Raw genomic sequence first — 19,196 nt, 5'->3', positions numbered from 1 at the left:
AGAAATAAAAAGTAGTTTAACGGCCCAGAAGTGGACCAGGAAAGTCGAAAGCTGAAAAATCAGAGGATTTCCCTTTTGATCAAACATGCAGTAGTAACCAGGTCCTGCTTGCAGGCTTCTGATAGACATCTGGTTGGTTGCTGTGAGAACAGGATGCTAGACTAGAATCACAGAATTGTAGAGTTGGAAGGGACACCAAGGGTCATCTAGTCCAACCCCCTGCAATGCAGGAATGTCAACTAAAGCATCCATGACAGATGGCCATCCAACTTTTGCTTAAAAACCCCCAAGGAAGGAGAGTCCATCACCTTCCCAGGGAAGAGGAGGAGGAGTTTGGACTTGATATCCCACCCTTTACTCCCCTTAAGGAGTCTCAAAGCGGCTAACAATCTCCTTTCCCTTCCTCCCCCACAACAAGGAAGTCAATTCCACAATCAAACAGTTCCTACTGTCCGAAATTTCTTCCCAATATTTAGCCGGAATTTCCTTTCTGGTAACCTAGCCATCGATTCAAGTCTCACCCTCTGGAGCAGGAGAAAACAAGCTTGCTCCCATGTGACAGCCCTTGAGAGATTTAGCCTAACTGAACAGGGCTCTTCTTACGTTAAACATATGTATCATTTATAAAGACTTTTAATTCATCAAAACATCGAGCAAATGATTCAGGTAATTCCCCCTCTCCCCGTGATAGAGGTCCACCGACTGATACTTTTAAAGTTTCACCTCCGCGCTAGCTGAAGCTCCCAAACGCTTTCCAAAGGAGTGTGCAACAGACGCACTGCATAAACAGACCCCAATTAATAGGCAGAAAACAAGCGGGGTCTGCAATAAAATGTTGCAGTGCCGAGGGCTGCTTTTTTCAGCGCTCCAGACGACCAGACGTGCCCAATTCTGGGATACTCCATTCTAATTTCCCCTTCGGGGTTTGCCTCCCCTCCCTTTTTTATTCCTCACAGCAACCATGTGAGGTAGGTTAGGCTGACCCTGTGAGCTCTCTGGCCAAGGATTTGAAACTTGGTCTCGTAAGAAGAGCCCTGGCCAAATGTCCAGCTAGCTTAGCATCCTGCCCTCACAGTTGCCAACTAGATGCCCATGGGAATCCTGAAAGCTGGACCCAAGAGCAACAGGCCTTGCTTGTGACTGATTACCAGTCAGTGGTATTCAGAAATATACTCCCTCCAACAGTGGTGATAGAACCACCGTCTTTCTGAATACTCCTCTCCCAGGTCATAGTCTAGTATAGTCCAAACAAACTAGCATACAGCCATTTTTAAACTGCCTCACTCTTGAGTCCGCGATTGTTGCTTTAACAGTGGGGAGGACTGTGCAGGGGGACAAATAACATTTTCAGGGAAATGGGACTGACTAAAACGGGCCTCTTTTGTGTCGTTATCGTATTAATGACCTCGACTTCCAGGCAGGAGCCAGAGAAAGCTCAGTCTACGTCTCGCTGGCAAGGACTGGCGGCTGCATATTCCTGGAAAGTCTTGAATTTGCTCTCAATTAAAGACATGTGTTTCCTTGCCACTGGAAAGCCCCCCCCCCCACATCCACCCACCGCCAAAACAAAAAAAAAAAAAACTTGGGCAAAGTTTACTCATTCAAAGCATCCTGTTCAGAGACTTGTAAGGAAAACCAAAAGGAAAAAGAAAAGAAAAGAAATTGAGCACATTAAAGCAGACTCTATTCTGCGTGGAAAACAGTTGTCTCTTTCAAAAGACAGAACGTACCGTTTGTGTTAAGAGAAGCACATCATGCGAACACATATTCGCAGCTAGATTTTGGAGCCCTGTGTGCCAAGACTTGGGAGACAAAGTTCTTGGGGAAAGTGCATAGGGAATATTTTTAATGTTTAATTATGTTTTTATATACGTTGGAAGCCACCCAGAGTGGCTGGGGTAACCCAGTCAGGTGGGCGGGGTACAAGTGAAAATGAAAACAACAACAACAACAATATCTGGTGCCCTCTTGAGCGGCCACAGATTGTGGCTGGAGAGTGGGGAGAACAAGGGAGAATAGCACGTCCATTTCATCACTTTATTTCATTCCTGCAAATCAGGCAACAAAACCTGCCAGCCTGAAAAAGGGTTCGCAGCAGAGGTGGGGAAGTTTCTCTGGCCTGAAGGTAACTCTCCCTTCTCAACTGACTTCTGGGGGGTTGAGGGGGCAGAGCCAGAGGGAAAAGTGGGTGGTGCAATGGATGCGAATTTCACACAAACTGAAACATAGGCACCCCCCTCTCTATCCTCTGTGTGTGCAATATGGACGGATGGAGATATAGTGGTACCTCGGGTTAAGTACTTAATTCGTTCTGGAGGTCCGTACTTAACCTGAAACTGTTCTTAACCTGAAGCACCACTTTAGCTAATGGGACCTCCTGCTGCTGCTGCGCTGCTGAAGCACGATTTCTGTTCTCATCCTGAAACAAAGTTCTTAACCTGAAGCACTATTTCTGGGTTAGCAGAGTCTGTGACCTGAAGCGTATGTAACCTGAAGCGTATGTAACCTGAGGTACCACTGTAAAAGGATTCATTCCAGACAGGCAAAAACAGTCCAGAGAGGGTACAAAGCAAAGCTGATAAGGGGCATGTCCAGGAGCCAAACAGAAAGGCCAAGGTGGGGGCGGGGGGGGGACATTTGGCCCACAGAACTGAGGTTTGCCACCCCTAGTTTGCTGTCCTCTGGAACTGATTATAGGAGCTCTGTCCCGATTACAGGAGCTTCCCCAGATGCCTCAAGGATTACGGCTGGCGAACTTACATGTCTGAATATCCTTCGGAGATGCTTGAACTGCAGGTAGAAGCGGTCGAAGTGGAGCTGACCGACGTCCCGTAGGACTACAACCACTATGCCAGCCAGACGCTTCCGGTGATGAACACGGCACCAGCTGCACCACAAAGCAGGGGAAGAGGGAAAGCCATTACCACTCCGGTGAACCTCCTGCCTTTCTCTGGGTGGGCGGTGAGAAAGCACGGGAATCGGGGGGCAAGGTCTGTAGCTCAGTGGCAGAGCATCTGCTCTGCATGCAGAAGGTCCCGGGTTCAAATCCCCAGGCATCTCTAGGTCCTGTCTGAAACCCTGGAGAGTCAGTGTAGACAATACTGAGCTTGCTAGACCAGTCGTCCTGTGATCGTGGTCTGCTAGTGGGCTTCCCATAGGCATCTGGTTGGCCAATGTGACAGCAGGAGACTGGACTAGATGGGCCATTGGCCTGACCCCGCTGGCCCTTCTTGCGTTCTGTTTCAGTATAAGGCAGGTTCCTTGGTCATGGGTATTTTAGGGACAAGGACCTGGTTTCCAGTCCTGGTCAATGTTGTTGATGCAGTGCTGGGACACAGAAAGATAATAATAAATAAATAATAATAATAATAATAATAATAATAATAATAATAATAATAATAATAATAATTTATTATTTATACCCCGCCCATCTGGCTGGGTTTCCCCAGCCACTCTGGGCGGCTTCCAACAAAACACTAAAATACAATAACCTATTAAACATTAAAAGCTTCCCTAAACAGGGCTGCCTTCAGATGTCTTCTAAAAGTTTGGTAGTTATTTTTCTCTTTGACATCTGGTGGGAGGGTGTTCTACAGGGTGGGTGCCACTACCAAGAAGGCCCTCTGCCTGGTTCCCTGTAACTTGGCTTTTCGCAGCGAGGGAGCCACCAGAAGGCTCTCGGCGCTGGACCTCAGTGTCCGGGCGCCGGACTGTAAATGCTCTTTATGCCTCTTTAGTCCAACTCCCTTTACTTTGATTGGACAGGTTCTCCAGTTCTCAGTCAAAGAGATCTTCCTATCACCTGCTGTGTGAGTCTCCCCCCCCCCCTTTTTTAAGGCAATGCCAAGAACTGAACCAGGAACTTTCTGCATGCTTTGCCCCTCTTGAGCATGGTTAAGGAGGAAGGAGAATATTCATTCAGAGCAGCGAAGGCCTGCAGCACTGCTGAGGAATCTCAAGTGCTGAATGCGGCCCCCAGGTATCTCTACCAGGCCCCCAGGACTCTCTCCTGACCACATCCCTCACAATATAGCCTCCCTACAGCGCATGGCAAAGCTGCTTTTGAAAGGCAAGAAACTTAAAAAAGCAGTCTGAGGCCTGGTGTTTGTCTGCTGCTTCCTAGTTTACAAATGCTGTACTGATTTGTTGATTGCATAACACGACTTTTGCTTTAATTGTGGCGTCCAGCTTATTTTTTAGTTGCTGCTTTGTTAACAGTGTTTTGTAGACTGCAATTGTTTCACTGATGATTTGTTACTTGTTCTAGATGATTCACGCTGCATTTGTGATGTTCTCCATCAATCTCACTTATTGGCATGCACAGGATGCAGAAGTATTTAAGTCAAAGAGTAAAATTGGCATCTGTTCATAGAAGGAGATGCTCTAAGATAAAACTAAGGTTAAAAAGTGCCTCTTGAGTCTTACAGTGATGTGGCATCTCTCAGAAATTTTGCTACTTTCTCCACAAGGCCATTAATTATCCCATATGATTTATGCTGCATTTATTATGTAATCCTCTTTGGGATTCTTGAACGAAACTGTAATAAATCAAGCAAATCAATCCATCTGTTCAACAAAACAAAGGAAATCAATATTCCTACTGGACTAGATGGGCCTGATCCTGCAGGGCCTCCTGGGGTTCTGATGTAGCCAGGAGGGGATCTGAACGGAAGCCTTCCCTGGACTAAATTCACATCCACAATACGCAATGAAAATACATTAATTTTCCCCAAAGATGCCTGGGAACTGTATGTGCTGGCAATTGCAGTTCTGCGAGGAGGAAACGACAATTCCCAGGGTTCTTTGGAGGAAGCCATGTGTTTTAAATGCATGGTGCTGATGTGATCTATGTCGGTGCCACAAACTTGACACAGGCTAATGGAAGCGTCAAAGGTGCATGGCTCACAGCTCACCAGAGCACATGAGAATGGCATTAGGTGATGGTCTTTAGTGAGATCTATTCCTGTTGGAGCATGTAGGATGGACTCCTAGACTGAACATATAGCAGGAATGGGCAGCCTTCAGTCCTCCAGGATGTTGCTGGACTCCAGCTCTCAACCTCAACGAGAGCATGGGAGTTGGGAGCCCATCAACACCTGGAAGGGGACAAGTGACTACCTGGGATGAGTTGCATCGTGGCGTTTCCCCAAAGCAGAAAACTTGAGGAATCTGTACAGTTGGTCGTAGCTGATTTCAGAGTCTTCTCCAAACACTTTGGCAGACAAGCGGGGCTGCTTCTCCTGAAAAGAACGAGAGAACCAGCTCAGGATTGTTTACAAAGACAGAAAGCGTTGAAGTGTCTGAGCTGCCACTGAATGGATTCCAGAAGGGGACGACTCGTCTCTTACAAAAAGGGCACAGAGAAAATAAATGAGCAAGCAGGGAAGACAGAGTGAGCATACAGTATTTTGATTATGCATAACTTGACATCACTTGGAAGCTATTTACATAAACACAGCAAATGCCAAGCGACTGCAGTTGGACGTGCCATTTGCAAAAATCCTCCGCTGGGAAGTTAACAACCCTGACTGTGAAAAAACACATGAGTCATCCTCTCAAAAACGACCTTGCAGGGTTAGAAATGGTGGGGGAACTTGGCTGCCTGCTTTCCTACCTTTCGGTTTATAAGATTTTAAAACTTGACCCACAAAGTGCTTTCAATCTTGTCTTGATTTCATGAGGGCCAGAAGCTTGAGTTTAATTTTGCAGAATTCAGGGAGGAGCACACTGGCTTCACACAAACATGGCCTGGAGGTGATCTGTCTTTAGATGATGGCCACTTTTGATCAAGTCTGGCCTTTTACAAGAGCTCTACTGAATTTTGCCCCAGTGAGCATTCAGGCTGCTGCATTTTGTACTAGCTGCAGTTTCCGGGACAACTTCAGGGGAAGCCCTGCAAAGAGTGCATTGTAGTAATCCAGTATGGAGGTGACCAGCACCCTGAAAACTGTGGTCAGGCTACTCTGGTCCAGAAATGGCTGTAGCCAGGTCAACAGTCAAAGCTGGTAAAAAAGCACTGGATTGTATCCAGCGCTAGTCCTATTCAGAGTTAACCCACTGAAGTTAACAGGTGTGACTAACGTAGGGTCATTATTTCCAATGGGTCTACTCTAGTACACAACGTTACTTTCTGCTGAGATTGGAGACTGAGGGGCTCATCCACAGAACTGATAGCAGATCTCCTGCAATAGCAGGAACACTTACATCGCTTTTAGCTTTCTGCTGGTTTTGGCAAACATCGCTTTCATCAACCTTCCTTCTCTTTTTAACCTTCTCTGTCTCTTCATTATCTTCACAGGGCCGTTTCTTTTTCATTACATGGGTTGCTGTATCCATTTTGTCCATCAGTATGGGGTTGGGGTTTTTTTTCTTGGGGTGTGTATGTGTGTTGTATCTGCCAAAAAGACGAATCAGGAAATAAAATAGCTGGAAACAGATTTAAGTTGAACAAAATATAACGAACCCCACAACACGATTTGGCATCCCTTGGCAGGCACAGACGGAAGAGGAGGAAATGGCGTGGTGGGGTGGATTGTGGGAACCTGGGTGGAAGGCAGGCAAATCTCCTCTTTTCACTCAACTACAGTTGCTTTGGAAGAAGAAGAAGGATGTGAGCTCTCCCCTCCGACCCACATGTGGAGCAGAAAGCCTCAGTGGAGGTTGCATAGCAGTGGTGGCCAAACTCGGCCCTCCAGATGTTTTGGGACTACAATTCCCATCATCTCTGACCACTGGTTCTGTTATCCAGGGATGATGGGAGTTGTAGTCCCAAAACATCTGGAGGGCTGTTTGGCAACCACCGGATAGGGTTTTGATCTGTCAAAGGGGTTGTGGCTTACAGGAAGTGGCAACTGATCAGGAAGGTGCTTGTCATCTACTCAGGAGCTGCCTTCACAGATGGAAGCAGACCCATCTACCCCACCAGAGAGCACACTCGCAATCTCAACATCCCCGCAAGGCAAGAGAGTCTCCTGAGTGAACACACCACCTCTCAGCTTTAAAAGCTCAGTGGGATGGGTGGGGAAACTTCTTGTGACATCTTTGCTGCTTCTGTCTGGTTCTGCACTTCTTGCCCTGCTCTTGAACTCCTGAGTCCTGTGTTAGTGCTGAGACTGTACTGCTAGCCGTCTGAATAAAGACATCTTTCTTATTTACAAGTTTGTGTGTTTTTTGGGAGGAAACCAGGGCAATGTTCTACCACATTTGAAATGGGTTTCAGCATGTTGCAACTGTGTTGTGGGAGGGAGTAGGGGCTGCTGTTTTGTTTTCGTTCTCTTGTTTTATGTGTGTGTTTTCTTATCTTGTATTTTTGTGTTGTGAGCTGCCTTGAGATCTATGCATGGAGGGTGGTATATGAATTTAATAAATAATAGTAACTAGGAGCATTTACACAATGGTTCCAACCAGTTAAGCTATTTATGGTCACAAGACAGTATACGTTTGTTCTATGTTTTACGTTTGTGCACTCAGAAGTCCTGCTGAACTTAATTGGGCTTACTCTCTAGGAGGTGTGCCAATGATTGCAACCTATACCACACTGAAAGCAGTGGAGAGTTCGGTGTCCTCTACTTCTCCATTGCCTTCAATAGGGGGCAATGAAATGGGGTGTCCTAGAAATGGAAGCACCCTACACTGCTGTAGCAGGCCCTCCCCTTTGAGAACACTCAAATTAACAATGGTACTTAAAAGTAAATCATAATTAATCTGTATTAATGATTTCAACAGGACAAAAGCTCCGTCTACCTAGGCTGCAACTATACTCCCACTTACCTGGGAGGAAACCCCATTGACTTCAACAGGGCACACTTCTGAGTAGACATGGTTAGGATTGTCATGTTATTCTAGATCCAATCCACAACTGAAGGGGAAGCCATTATGGAACAAACATACTTCTGGTGAAGCCAAGCACATAGCAACATGCCAGACCCTCTAAGTGTCTCTATTTTCCAGGGACGTCCCTGGTTTAGAGAAGCCGTCCTGGTTTCTGATTTGATCCTGGAATGTCCCACTTTTCCCTAGGATGTCCCTATTTTCATTCGAGAAATGTTGGAGGGTATGGTAGTGTCCCTATTTTCATTCGAGAAATGTTGGAGGGTATAGTTATCCAACCCCCGAGCCATCTGAAGGCAATCCTGTATAGGGAAGTGGTATTTTTTAAAATGTTGTTATATTTATTGAAGGCTGCCCAGAGTGGCTGGGGCAACCCAGTAAGACGTGTGGGGTATAAATACTAAAATTATCATTATGGAACGGGAGGTCCCTATTTTCATCGGAGAAATGTTGCGAGGGTATGACATGCATAATAATAATAAAGGGAGGAAATAAATGTTGTGTCGTGAAAAGGCTGTAATACACACCATACAATTGAAACAGATTCCCCCTCCCCAAATCCTGGGAACCGTAGTCTGCAATTCCAAGCACCCATAACAAACTACAGCTCCCAGGATTAAGCATATGGTGTGCATGGCAGCCTAAATAGCATGGAGCAGGTGCAGGGAGACCCACAGCGTGTGCAATAATGGAGAGGAGACTCAAGACTGCAGGTTATAGAGCCAATGTTAGCACTACTCAGAGTAGACCGCTGGGAGACCTGCAGCCATGTGCGTTTATCCGTGGAGGGGGGGCGGGATTCCTCCTCCTCCTGCTGCCCTCTGAAGGCAAACCCCGCATAGCCGCTTCTCCCGTTCCCGTCCCCCCCCCCCCCGGGGACATAGAAACGCCATTCAAAGAACGACGGTCGTTTAAGCAGGAGAGACGCTCACCTTCTTCCTCCGTTTGCCTTCGCGGGTGGAGAGCAGTGCTCCGAATCGAGGAAAAGCTTCAGATCGGCAATCGCTTCCTTCGGCCTAGGCTACTCACCCACCCACCCGCTCTCTCGGAGCGCCGTATAGGCTGTTGGAGACGTCGCGATCGGGGACTCCAGAGAAGAACGGAGAGCTCCCCGGAAGTCAGAAGGACCAGACTCTAGTAGCCGATTTGTCGACGGCATCGATAAGAGGCGGGATCCGCGGGCTGTTCAAAACGGAGGCCGGAAACGGAGAGGAGTGGGGAGCGTGGAGCGTTGGGGGATGGGGGTGGGAGGCCGTAACCATGGCGACGAAGAAGTTGGCCAGGTGAGGCCTACAACAGGCGCTGCATCCTTCTTTTCCTCCATTTCCCTAGTGGGCTCTCGGATTGATTGATTGATTGATTGATTGATTATTTATTTATTTAATGCACTGCCTTTTTATCCAAGGAGCTCTAGGTAGCGCACGTGCCCCCCCCTTTTATTCATTTAATCCACCCAACAACCCTGTGAGGTTGGTTAGGTTCAGAGGCAGTAACTGGGCCAAGGTCACCCAGGGAGCTCCTTGGCTGAGTGAGGATTCGAACCCTGCTCTCTCAGGTCCTAGTCTGGTGCTCTAACCACTGCACCACCCTGGTTAACAAGCCTTGTGGGTTTCTTTTCCCTTGGGAAAGTTTGGATGTTTAAAATAAGGGGGTGGAGGGAGCTGGTGAGAAGAAAAGATGCTGCCAGATGTCTTCAACAAGCCCCCATTTTGCCCCTGTTCTCTCCCATTTTATCCCGTTTATTGAGCTTCGTGTAAATAGGTTGCAGGTTGGACCGCTTGCATTTCATTACCAGTTGTCCCAACTGTTCTCCACTTTTTCTCAAGGGATTTGGGAGCCTCAGGCCTGAATCTCGATCACTTGGTTACCCCCCAAAATATTGTTCTGCTATTGAGAGATTAATTCTTTCAGTATGTGTTTGAATTTTTATTTTTGTAGGCAGCTTGGCATTATTAGAAGAATTTCTAAAACATCACCCGGTAGCCAGAATCATGGCAAACCCAAATTAAGTGAGTACTGTGTCTGAATTGCAAAGCAAAAATTACTGTCTATACTCTCTCAAATAACACAATCCTGGCTTGATTTTGTAGGGCAATTGTTTGACTACTTAATAATTATTGATTTTGAGTCTACGTGCTGGAAAGAAGGCAGAAAATGTTACACTCAAGAAATCAGTAAGTGGAGATTTAGTAATATTGTTTGAGAACTGCTTCTGTGTGATCGGTAAATTAATAATGGAGCTATCAAAACATTGCTCATGTAGTTTATTTGTGTATGATTCCCAACCTACCTATCCCAAACTCTACATGTAAAGTATTCATATTTTGATACTTGAAGTTACATGAATGACTGGAGGTGGGTGCTGGAACATAACAGCCCCTGGTATTTGGGGCACACCTCTTACTATCAGAAGTTTTCAACCTTTTTGAGTCTATGGCTCCCTTGACCAACTACATCCTTTCTGTGGCACTGTTGTAGGGCTCAGGAGCCCAGTTATGTCACCCCTTGCCTGCAGAGCTGGCAGCCTTTCACCTTTTTCAAACACCCTCCCTTGTGGAATGTTCCCTCAGCCTCCTCTCCCCTCTCCTCGCCTTGGGAGTCCTTCAGATAGCTGCTGCTGCCACCCCTGGTCTCTGAGCTGCCCCCCCCCCACCCCAAAGAGAGGTGTCTCCTCACACTGCCCCATAGGGGCATGGGAAGTACCCCCTGGCCAGCTCCAGAGGTACCGTTTACCTGGGGAGCCTGTAGCCAGGGCTGTGCTGCAATGAACAGGTGTGCAAGCATTTTGGGAGTCAGAGACGTTAAGAGGGCATCAGAAGAGGGAGGGAAGGAAAGAGGGACAGAGGCCAGTGTTGCCCACGGCACCCCTGACCATCGTTCAAGGCACCCCAGGGTGCTATACAACACTGGTTGAAAACCACTGCCTTAGATGTAGCAGCTGATGCAAAGAAGTCTCTGGCCATTGCTGCTATTGGCCACAATTCAAAGCTTTATGAGTGAGACTTCTTTGAACATGAAGGATTCAGCATGACCTATTCTCTGGCTTCCCCAAACCCTATAGTACTGGGAAATGTGACCCATGCACCCCAGTTGAATGCACAGCACTTTCTTGAGAGAACAAGGCAGCTTCTGATTGGTTAAACTCTTTGCTTATAAGTTAGAGTTTATTGGATTGGGGTTACTAAAGAACCAAGAGCATGGAGCTTAGGAGAAGATGTCTTCAGTGTATTGACGATTCCTCATCCAAGGATTTAATACACACTTTGAAAAGGAGAGGGAACAAGATGGAACCTTGTGGGATTCCACTAGGAAGGTCCAAATGAGAAAAGGACGATGTATTTTTGTCCAACAAGTGGAATTTAAATGGTACCAAACACTACCATGCTGTGTGTGTGTTTTAAAAAAAATAAACATATTTTTATTGAATTCCAATATATAACAATTACAAAAAAGAGAAGAAGATACAAAAACAAAACCCCACTCACCTCTCGCTCCAGGACAGATCAATCTAGTTAAGTTTGTCAAAGTCCAATCTGTGATTTTGGTGGTTGTCATTCTGTTAAGAAAACTCACCCTTCTTAAACTAGCCAAAACGCAGTAGCTTAGGGATTGATTGATTGATCAATTGATCAAAACATCTTGGCTTATAAGCATTCCTAGGAGCAAATAGATGAGCTTGTCTTAAAAAATATGAATTGATTTTTCAGTGGTATTAAAACATGCTGAAATGTTTAGCTTGTTTAAACCTGGGGCACGGTTGCAATTAATTGCATTTTTATCTCTTCCTCTCTCAAAGGAGCTTAGAAAGATTTATATAATCCCCTCTCCCTTTTATACTCACAACAATCCTGTGAGGTAGGTTAGGGTAAGGAAATATAACTGACCCAATGTATTTTATGACTGGGGGGCGGGTGCCTTAAACCTTTGACCCAGCACTCTTCAACTCCATCTGTAAAACTGCATTTTTAAGAATGCTATTTCTTTAAAATAAACCTGATTTGGAATGAAAATGTACTTTCTTTAGTTGAATTTCCAGCAGTTCTATTAAACACCTCGAATGGAGAGATTGAATCTGAATTCCACATGTACGTGCAGCCTCAGGAACATCCCATTCTCTCTGAATTTTGCACTGAGCTAACTGGCATAAAGCAGGTACAATTTTATTGTTTCATGTTGCAGTCAATTTGCAAGCTAAGCTCATAGTTTCTAGTTGGTTTTGAAACCATTGAGGTGTTATTGACCCTGTTTCACTATGCCTGACAATGAATTGTGTTAAGGCTGAGTGTAAAGCAACACTTGGATACTGTCAAAAATACTAAATGTATCTTGTTCTCTTCTATTAAGAACCAAGTTGATGATGGCGTCCCTCTTCATATATGCCTGTCTCAGTTTTCTAAATGGATTCAAAAAATGCAGAAGGAAAAAAACATTGTTTTCAGTTCAGGTCATTCTTCGGAAGGGAAATTATGTGCTTTTGTTACATGGTCAGGTAATTCATAGTACCTTTTTAAAAATCTGATTTCTTACACTGAAAGTGGTTTGAAGTGATTTGACCCTCTTGACTTTGCTTTTCCACTTCCTTTTTAAAAATCTTTCAAGGCTATATTTGCAACATGTGCTAGAAACTGGTTTAAGAAAGCAAAAGAAAAATGAGGTTTTCCTTGGATAAAATACACACAAAACTCTGAGTTGGGAGGTGCAATGCACAGTTATGTGTGCATTTCACGATCACACCATAGAGCGGACTTAGTCCCTAGGTATCTTTTCCTACTTTAATCCCTCATGTTTCTAGCCCGGCGAGGAATGGCTGTCTGATAAGACACAGTTACTATTCCACACGGAAGAAAGCTAGAAACAATTAACAAAGCGTAAAACATGAAAGGTTTATGCCAGTTTGTTTGTTCTACAGACTGGGACCTGGGTGTGTGCTTGCAATACGAGTGTAAAAGAAAGCAGCTGAGAAAACCAGATGTTTTAAACTCCTGGATTGATCTCCGGGCAACTTACAAGGTGAGATCAGACAGTGTGTGTGTAATATTCATGAAAGGAATGCGGAAATGGCCAATTTTGCTAGCTGAGAGCTGCTTATTGTTTAGATTGCCGTGGTCATGGTGTAACTGGCAGCCTGTCTGCATCTCCGCAAGCTAGATCATTGGCCAGATGAAATAAACTTTTGCTGCATTTCTGCATTGCTTATAATACTGTCATGTTAGTTCAAACCTCCCATCTGTTTTACTCCTTTCCATCTCTCTTCTTTTCTTTTATTCATTAAGTGTTTTCCTTCCCTGGTGACATAAAGATCACATGTTTACATAGCCCTCCTAGGTATATGACCCATCTCTGGTCCTGCCTGTATTATTTATTTATTTATTATATTATCCATATCCCACCTTTAAGGAAGTAAAGTAAAGAAATACATTTGGGGGGGGGAATAAAATAATTTAATAAGGTTGCAATAAGAACACAGGAGGAGCTCTGCTGGATCGGAACAGTGGCCCATGTTGTCCAGCCTTCCATTCCCAGCAGCCAACCAGATGCCTGAAAAGCATAACAAGTCACCAGGCTGCCTTCCATAGTGCAGTCACTGTGTGCAGGGAGGGGGGAACAGTCTGAGGTCACCTGAGGTCATCATTGCCTATCTCCTTTGGTCTCCTATTCCTTGTCATAGGGCCTTTCATGGTAGACAGCCCTGTAAGATGGGACAGTGATTTATTTATTTTTTTGGAGGAAGGATATGATCTATGTAGTATATTAGATAGATAGATAGATAGATAGATAGATAGATAGATAATTTATTACGGTCGGAGACCAGCTTATAAAACACACTTGAGGGTACAATCCCAGAAGGAAAACAAACATTTTAAACAATGTACAACAATAAGCCATCCCCTGACCCAAACTAGTTCGTTAAGAAAATCCCAAACTCGGCTCCATGGGTGACTCTGGGTCATCTATCTGCGGTAGCTTATCTTAAAGTTTTTAAGTGTCTATACGCTTATTGCATTTATAAATGTAGTATATTCATTATTTTAAAAATGATAGATATCACTTAATACAGATTCATTTTATGATTGCTCCTGAATATTTAGTAATCAGAGCACTGATGGGAGTGTTTTCAGTTCTTTGACTTGCTAAAGCAAAGAACCTTTGGCCCTCTAAACGTTGTGGAACTCCTAACTTCCATCAGCCCCAGCAAGCAGGGCCAATAGTCAGGGATTATGGGAGGTGTAGTTCAGCAATGTTTAGAGGGCCACAGGCTTCCCACACCAGTGCTAAAGAGAGGCGTATATGAAGAACTAAATTTTGTGCTGTGCCTATGAGCACCCGCCATGATTTGAGCTGAGCAGAGCACAGCAGCTAATGTCTTTACCTTTATTTCCTCTTAGCTCTTCTACTGTCGGAAGCCACGTGGGCTAAACGGTGCTTTGCAGGATGTGGGGATCATATTTGCAGGACGGGAGCATTCTGGTGAGTGAGTTTTTAAGTGTGTATGTCTGTATGTATGGAAATATTTCTAGTTATCAGTAGCAAGTTCTTAGGCTTGTTCCAAGCTGTGCCTAAACTGAGACAAACTCCATGGAATATAACCCAAACTGTTCAATAATAACATGCTCTAAAACCAAGAATGCTGGTTTTTCTTATCCTTTTAAATGAGTTTTATTCTACTTTTGTTTCACCCTTCTTTCAAATAGTTCAGGACAATTTATTAAATAATTTGAAAAAAGTTCAGGACAATAATTTGAAAAAGTGAAAAACATTTATTGCATATCTCCAAAGAATTGTGTACAATATCATACATTAGCAGGATTTTGAAAAACACTTGTAATATGATGAATAATGTATAAAATTGGAAATTATTGTGAATTTAAGATATTATGGATGTGCATAAACAAATGTAAAACAAAAGAACCAAGAAGGGGAGTGGAGGGAAGTCAAGGGTTTTAGAAATCCCATGTTTGGAAGTTGTTATGGATTGTATACATAGTATGGTTATTTTTATGTGATTTTTATTATTGTAAAAATTAATAACACACACACACACACACACACACACACAAAGTTCAGGACAGTACCTACTGTTCCCTACCTCCTTCTGTTTTTATCCTTGCAGCAACCCGGTGGGGTGGGCTGGACCGGACTGGGAGGCAGAGTGACTCAAAGTCACTTAGTGCACTTCAGGACCAAGCAGGGAGTCTCCCTGGACTTACTACCTGCCATGTGTAGATCACCAAATCTTTTTGAAAAAATATTTATTATTATTTATTATTATTATTATTATTATTATTCAAAATTATAACAAAACATATTTTCCAAAAACATATCCTTATTTCCCCCCCCCCATTTTCCCTCCCTCCCCCTCCCCCCAGAACCCATCCCCCCACCCCACCCCACCGACTTCCCTCAGTTCCAGTCTTTGGTTTCTCCAGTAATGCTATTTTCTGCATGTTACACAGTTCTATAGATCCCCAAACTGTTTAGCTAATTATTATCAGTAAAAAAATTGTGAATGTTTATTCAAAACCTGCCAAGGAGTCCAGTTCGCTTTGTTGCGTCTTCAAATATTTTGTGAAAGGTTCCCATTCATCCTTAAAGTCAGAGTTATCCTTGTCCCGTAGCTTATATGTCAATTTTGCCAGTTCTGCATAGTCCATCAATTTTTCTTGCCATGATTCTTTAGTTGGGGTTTCTTCAGTCTTCCATCCTTGTGCTACCAGAACTCTCGCGGCCGTTGTCGCGTACATGAAGATGTTTTTCAACTTTTTTGGCAGGTCTTTCCCTACAATCCCCAACAAAAATGCCTTGGGTTTTTAAACAAATGTTAAATGGAACATTTTCTTCAATTCATTGTATATCATTTCCCAGAATTTTTAAATTACTTTACAATCCTACCACATATGATCACCAAATCTTATACTTATACTAGGGTCTTCTTATACAAGGGTGCTTTGTGCATAGCTGTATCCCTACAGGTTCTTTTGTTAAGCAGTGAGAAAGGGTTGTGTGAGTGCAGAATAGTTAACTTGCCTGACTTGGTCAACAACAGTACCATCTCTTTTTCCCAAGGGCTGGATGATTCCCGGAATACTGCCCGCCTTGCATGGAAGATGATCTGCGATGGGTGTGTGATGAAAATCACTAAATCTTTGGATAAGGTCAGTGGCTTTTCTTCTTGACATATGTGCCCAGAAGACAGTAAATTTGCTGAAACGACTTTGAACTTGATCTTCTTCCTGGAGGATTCCGAGGCACATTTTCTCACTTGGCTGTTGACATCTCTTTCCTGCGGTTCCCACAATATCTTATTTGTTTATGGATTCTTTAGGCACCTCCTGCGAAGAATTCCATTGCCAGATTTTTGTCTCCGAAACCTACTGAAGGAAGTCCTTTGGGAAGCAATGGTGGTGCAGGAATGTCATGTCTGGATGAGAGCAAAAATGCTGGAGTTACCACAGGAATTAAAAACAACAAGGAAAACCAACAGCAAGAGTTCAGTCCTGTTCATCTGCATAGAAACGCCCATGTTCTGTCGAGAGATGCCCCAAAGACTGATGGATATAGTAGTGTCCAAAGCTGCTTGATTGAAAGGCTCAATTCCCCTCTTGGCTCTTTTCAGCCTTCGCATAACTCTTTGGGCATCCAGAATGGGCTAAATAACAGACACCCAATTTCTAATTCTTCAGTACATAATCCAGGACTGGTTTTAGTCTCAACCACTCTTTCCTCCGTCAATATTTCAGATATAGACATAAGTACCACTCCAGATTGTTTATCAGCGCTGGCCAACTGGGAGGATGTGGCTTTAATACCAGCATCGCAAGATGATGAAAGTTTGGGGTGTTTGCAGCAGGAGGATGACCCGAACCTTAAGAGTTCATTAACCGTTGAAGAGAAGATGGATCTGAATGAGTCGCACGCGATGAACTTGGGATCTAAAAGTGTTGCGGATGCTACTCTGAATCTGGAACTCCCCAAGTCTGTTGTGTACAAAAGCCCCAGCACTACGATTTATAACGTTAGCATAGCCCCAAATAAGTTCTCGGATACTTCTGCGTTTAAGCTTCCCGCTGCAAAAGCAAGTGCTGCTTCCATTGATGTGCCAAATGGAACCCCTTTCAGATTGTCATCTGAAGCACACAAAAGGAAGCCTTCCAGTCCAAAATCAGTTCCTCCAGCAAAGAAACCACCCTTTATAGTTTATGAAGACAAAGGCGCAACGCCTAGTACCTCCCAGTTAGTCAGGAGGCTCGGTTCCTACCGCGTCCCTTCTGGCGTCTTAAACTCCTCAGTCAACCTAAACCAGCCTTTAAAGGCTGCAGAGACTGGGAGAGTGACCCCTCCTTTGTGCAGATGCGGTCGAAGGGCCAGAAGGCTAAATGTTTCAAATGGTGGTCCGAATCAAGGCAAAGCATTCTATAGCTGCCCAGTTGGAAAGCAGGCGGGGAATAGAAAGGGCTGCGGTTATTTCATATGGGAGCATACTCTTCAAAAGGAGAAGCTCACACTCCCTACCTCCAGTGCTCTGGGGCTGCCAGGTCCTGGACACAGTTTCAGTTCATCAGGAAATTCTGAAAAGAAGACCCTTGTTCTCCGACCCTCTATGCGAACCTAGCCAAGGACTACCTCCTTGATCTCCTTCTTCATGGAGAAAAATGTCTTACACCATCACAAATGTAAGAGGCTATTAGCTTTGTTTCCCCATCTTAGAATATTCTTCCAAATCGTGCTGCAAATGGGCTGTCTATAAGCTTCTAAAGTGAAAAGTAAAAGGATGGGCATCCCTGAAAGGATTTTGACGGTATTGCTGAGGATAAACCAAATGAGGATCAGTAGTTGGTCTTGCCTTTTAAAGTTATCCTGCTTTTTCTATATTTTAGGTTTATCACAGATTATGTCTCCATTACTAGATAACTGCAAACACATGCATGCTCCATGAGAATCAGTAGCACAGGCTTTTGGAACACATGCTTTTTAAAAGAAATAGTGCATAAAGAAGTTATCATGGTTTTAAGTTTTATATCCATATTGATTTTTTATTAGTGAAGTACAATAGAAGTGTGGCCTGGAATTCTGGAGGTTGACTTCCTTCTGGTATAGCAGCTTAAATTCCACAGTAAAAGTGAAGCACTTTTCTTATCTTAATGCTCTATTTCTGCTAAAACATGTTTTGTTTACTTTGGGGCATTACCACCATACTTGAGGCTGGTACACAGCCTGTGGGAAAAGTCAGAAGTTTAAATCAAAGACAGGAGCTAACATAAACCCACATCAATCAGAAAGTAAAGAGGTAGAAGTTCTATAACAAATTAAACAAACTCAGCACATTAAATGGAATGAGGTTGTTGCATAGTATGGCAGGAGAGTTCTGTGACTTCTTGAATGCATGAGAAACCTGGCATTGACTTGAAAATGGTTGCCAATATTGTGAAATACTGTGCCTATAGTGCTTTCAGTGTCCCAGGAGATAACCCATATTGGTCCGGGCTGGAATTTTTTAGCTAACCATTTTTTATGATCTGAATTAAGTGAAATAAAATATGAAATAAAAACGATTTTCTGTTTTAACAGTTTGGATTTTGCCTGTTGATAGCTTTTTGATTTTGCTAACTCTTTAAGCACTGTAGGGAAGTTACATATGCAGAAATATTAATACTTAAAAGTCTGCTCTGTTGTTCTTAACTATAATCCTAGGAGCTTGCTTACACATGGATTGGGGAGAGAATATTTAAGCACAGATGTGGGCGTCCGGTTGTTGCAGAAACAAAAAATATTCCTGGTATGATCAGTCACTATCACACGCTTCAGGCCCCACTGACGTAAGAATTTAATATTGGCTGGATTGTGTCCAGCTGAATTAAAAGCCTTTTCTCCTGCTTCAATGATGCCGGCATCATTCAGCATAGTACATCGTTGGTGGGAGCTTTGGTGGGGATGCTACTCTTGCATGGTGACCACCGGCTCCCTTGTAGTTTATATCAACCTGATGCACAATAGAGACTGGACTTATTTAGGTTGCGGCCAGGTTGTGTCTCTAGAAGGGCTTTCTAGCAGGGGTGCCCAAAGAAGCTTGCTGCCAGTAACTAGGTGGAATGTTGAAATGAGCACATGTCCCAACAGTGCTGTGAAGGTCCTTATTTATAAACCCAGACAGTTCACTTGCTTTGGGACAACTATGTCCCCATTGCAACAACTTGTACTCCCCTGATTTTTTGGGTGGCTTGGGTGTGGATACTTCCATCATCCTGTGTGTTGGAAGCTGTTGGGCCAACAGGAGATCTGAACAGATCGAGACCCTTCCATTCTGCCTCTATAGGGGAGCAGGGAAAGGAGCTGGCTAACGTGCTTGATTACATGTCTAGCTTACTCTT

General features: G+C 44.0%; 2 protein-coding genes across 2 annotated transcripts in view; one reads left to right on the top strand and one right to left on the bottom strand.

Moving 5' to 3' along the window:
* The window catches only part of REXO5 (RNA exonuclease 5), a 31,314-nt gene extending 22,624 nt beyond the window's left edge, over positions 1-8,690 (bottom strand). The window contains exons 1-4 of the mRNA XM_081169469.1: positions 8,591-8,690; positions 6,205-6,394; positions 5,119-5,240; positions 2,761-2,887 (exon numbers count right to left, since the gene is read on the bottom strand). Of these exons, the coding sequence (XP_081025595.1) occupies positions 2,761-2,887; positions 5,119-5,240; positions 6,205-6,394; positions 8,591-8,670 (519 nt within the window). The 5' untranslated portion in view covers positions 8,671-8,690. The remainder of the gene's footprint in view (positions 1-2,760; positions 2,888-5,118; positions 5,241-6,204; positions 6,395-8,590) is intronic.
* ERI2 (ERI1 exoribonuclease family member 2) lies at positions 6,259-18,393 on the top strand. The gene is made up of 10 exons (XM_081169528.1): positions 6,259-6,379; positions 8,750-9,113; positions 9,769-9,839; positions 9,921-10,004; positions 11,855-11,982; positions 12,175-12,319; positions 12,740-12,840; positions 14,217-14,298; positions 15,895-15,983; positions 16,154-18,393. The coding sequence occupies exons 2-10, from the start codon at positions 9,091-9,093 to the stop codon at positions 17,438-17,440; spliced, it is 2,010 nt and encodes a 669-aa protein (XP_081025654.1). The 5' UTR covers positions 6,259-6,379; positions 8,750-9,090; the 3' UTR covers positions 17,441-18,393.
* The last annotated feature ends 803 nt before the right edge of the window (positions 18,394-19,196 follow it).

Source organism: Podarcis bocagei (genome assembly GCF_964188305.1).
Source record: "Podarcis bocagei genome assembly, chromosome: 14".
NCBI classification, from domain to species: domain Eukaryota; kingdom Metazoa; phylum Chordata; class Lepidosauria; order Squamata; family Lacertidae; genus Podarcis; species Podarcis bocagei.
The sequence above is the reverse complement of the archived record's forward strand: the minus strand, read 5'-3'. Positions and strand labels throughout refer to the sequence as shown.

Coding starts and splice junctions, on each gene's coding strand:
- ERI2 (XM_081169528.1), top strand. CDS start 9,091: ATGGCGACGAAGAAGTTGGCCAG. Junction 11,983..12,174: donor AGCTAACTGGCATAAAGCAG/GTACAATTTTAT, acceptor TCTTCTATTAAG/AACCAAGTTGATGATGGCGT. Junction 12,320..12,739: donor TGCTTTTGTTACATGGTCAG/GTAATTCATAGT, acceptor TTTGTTCTACAG/ACTGGGACCTGGGTGTGTGC.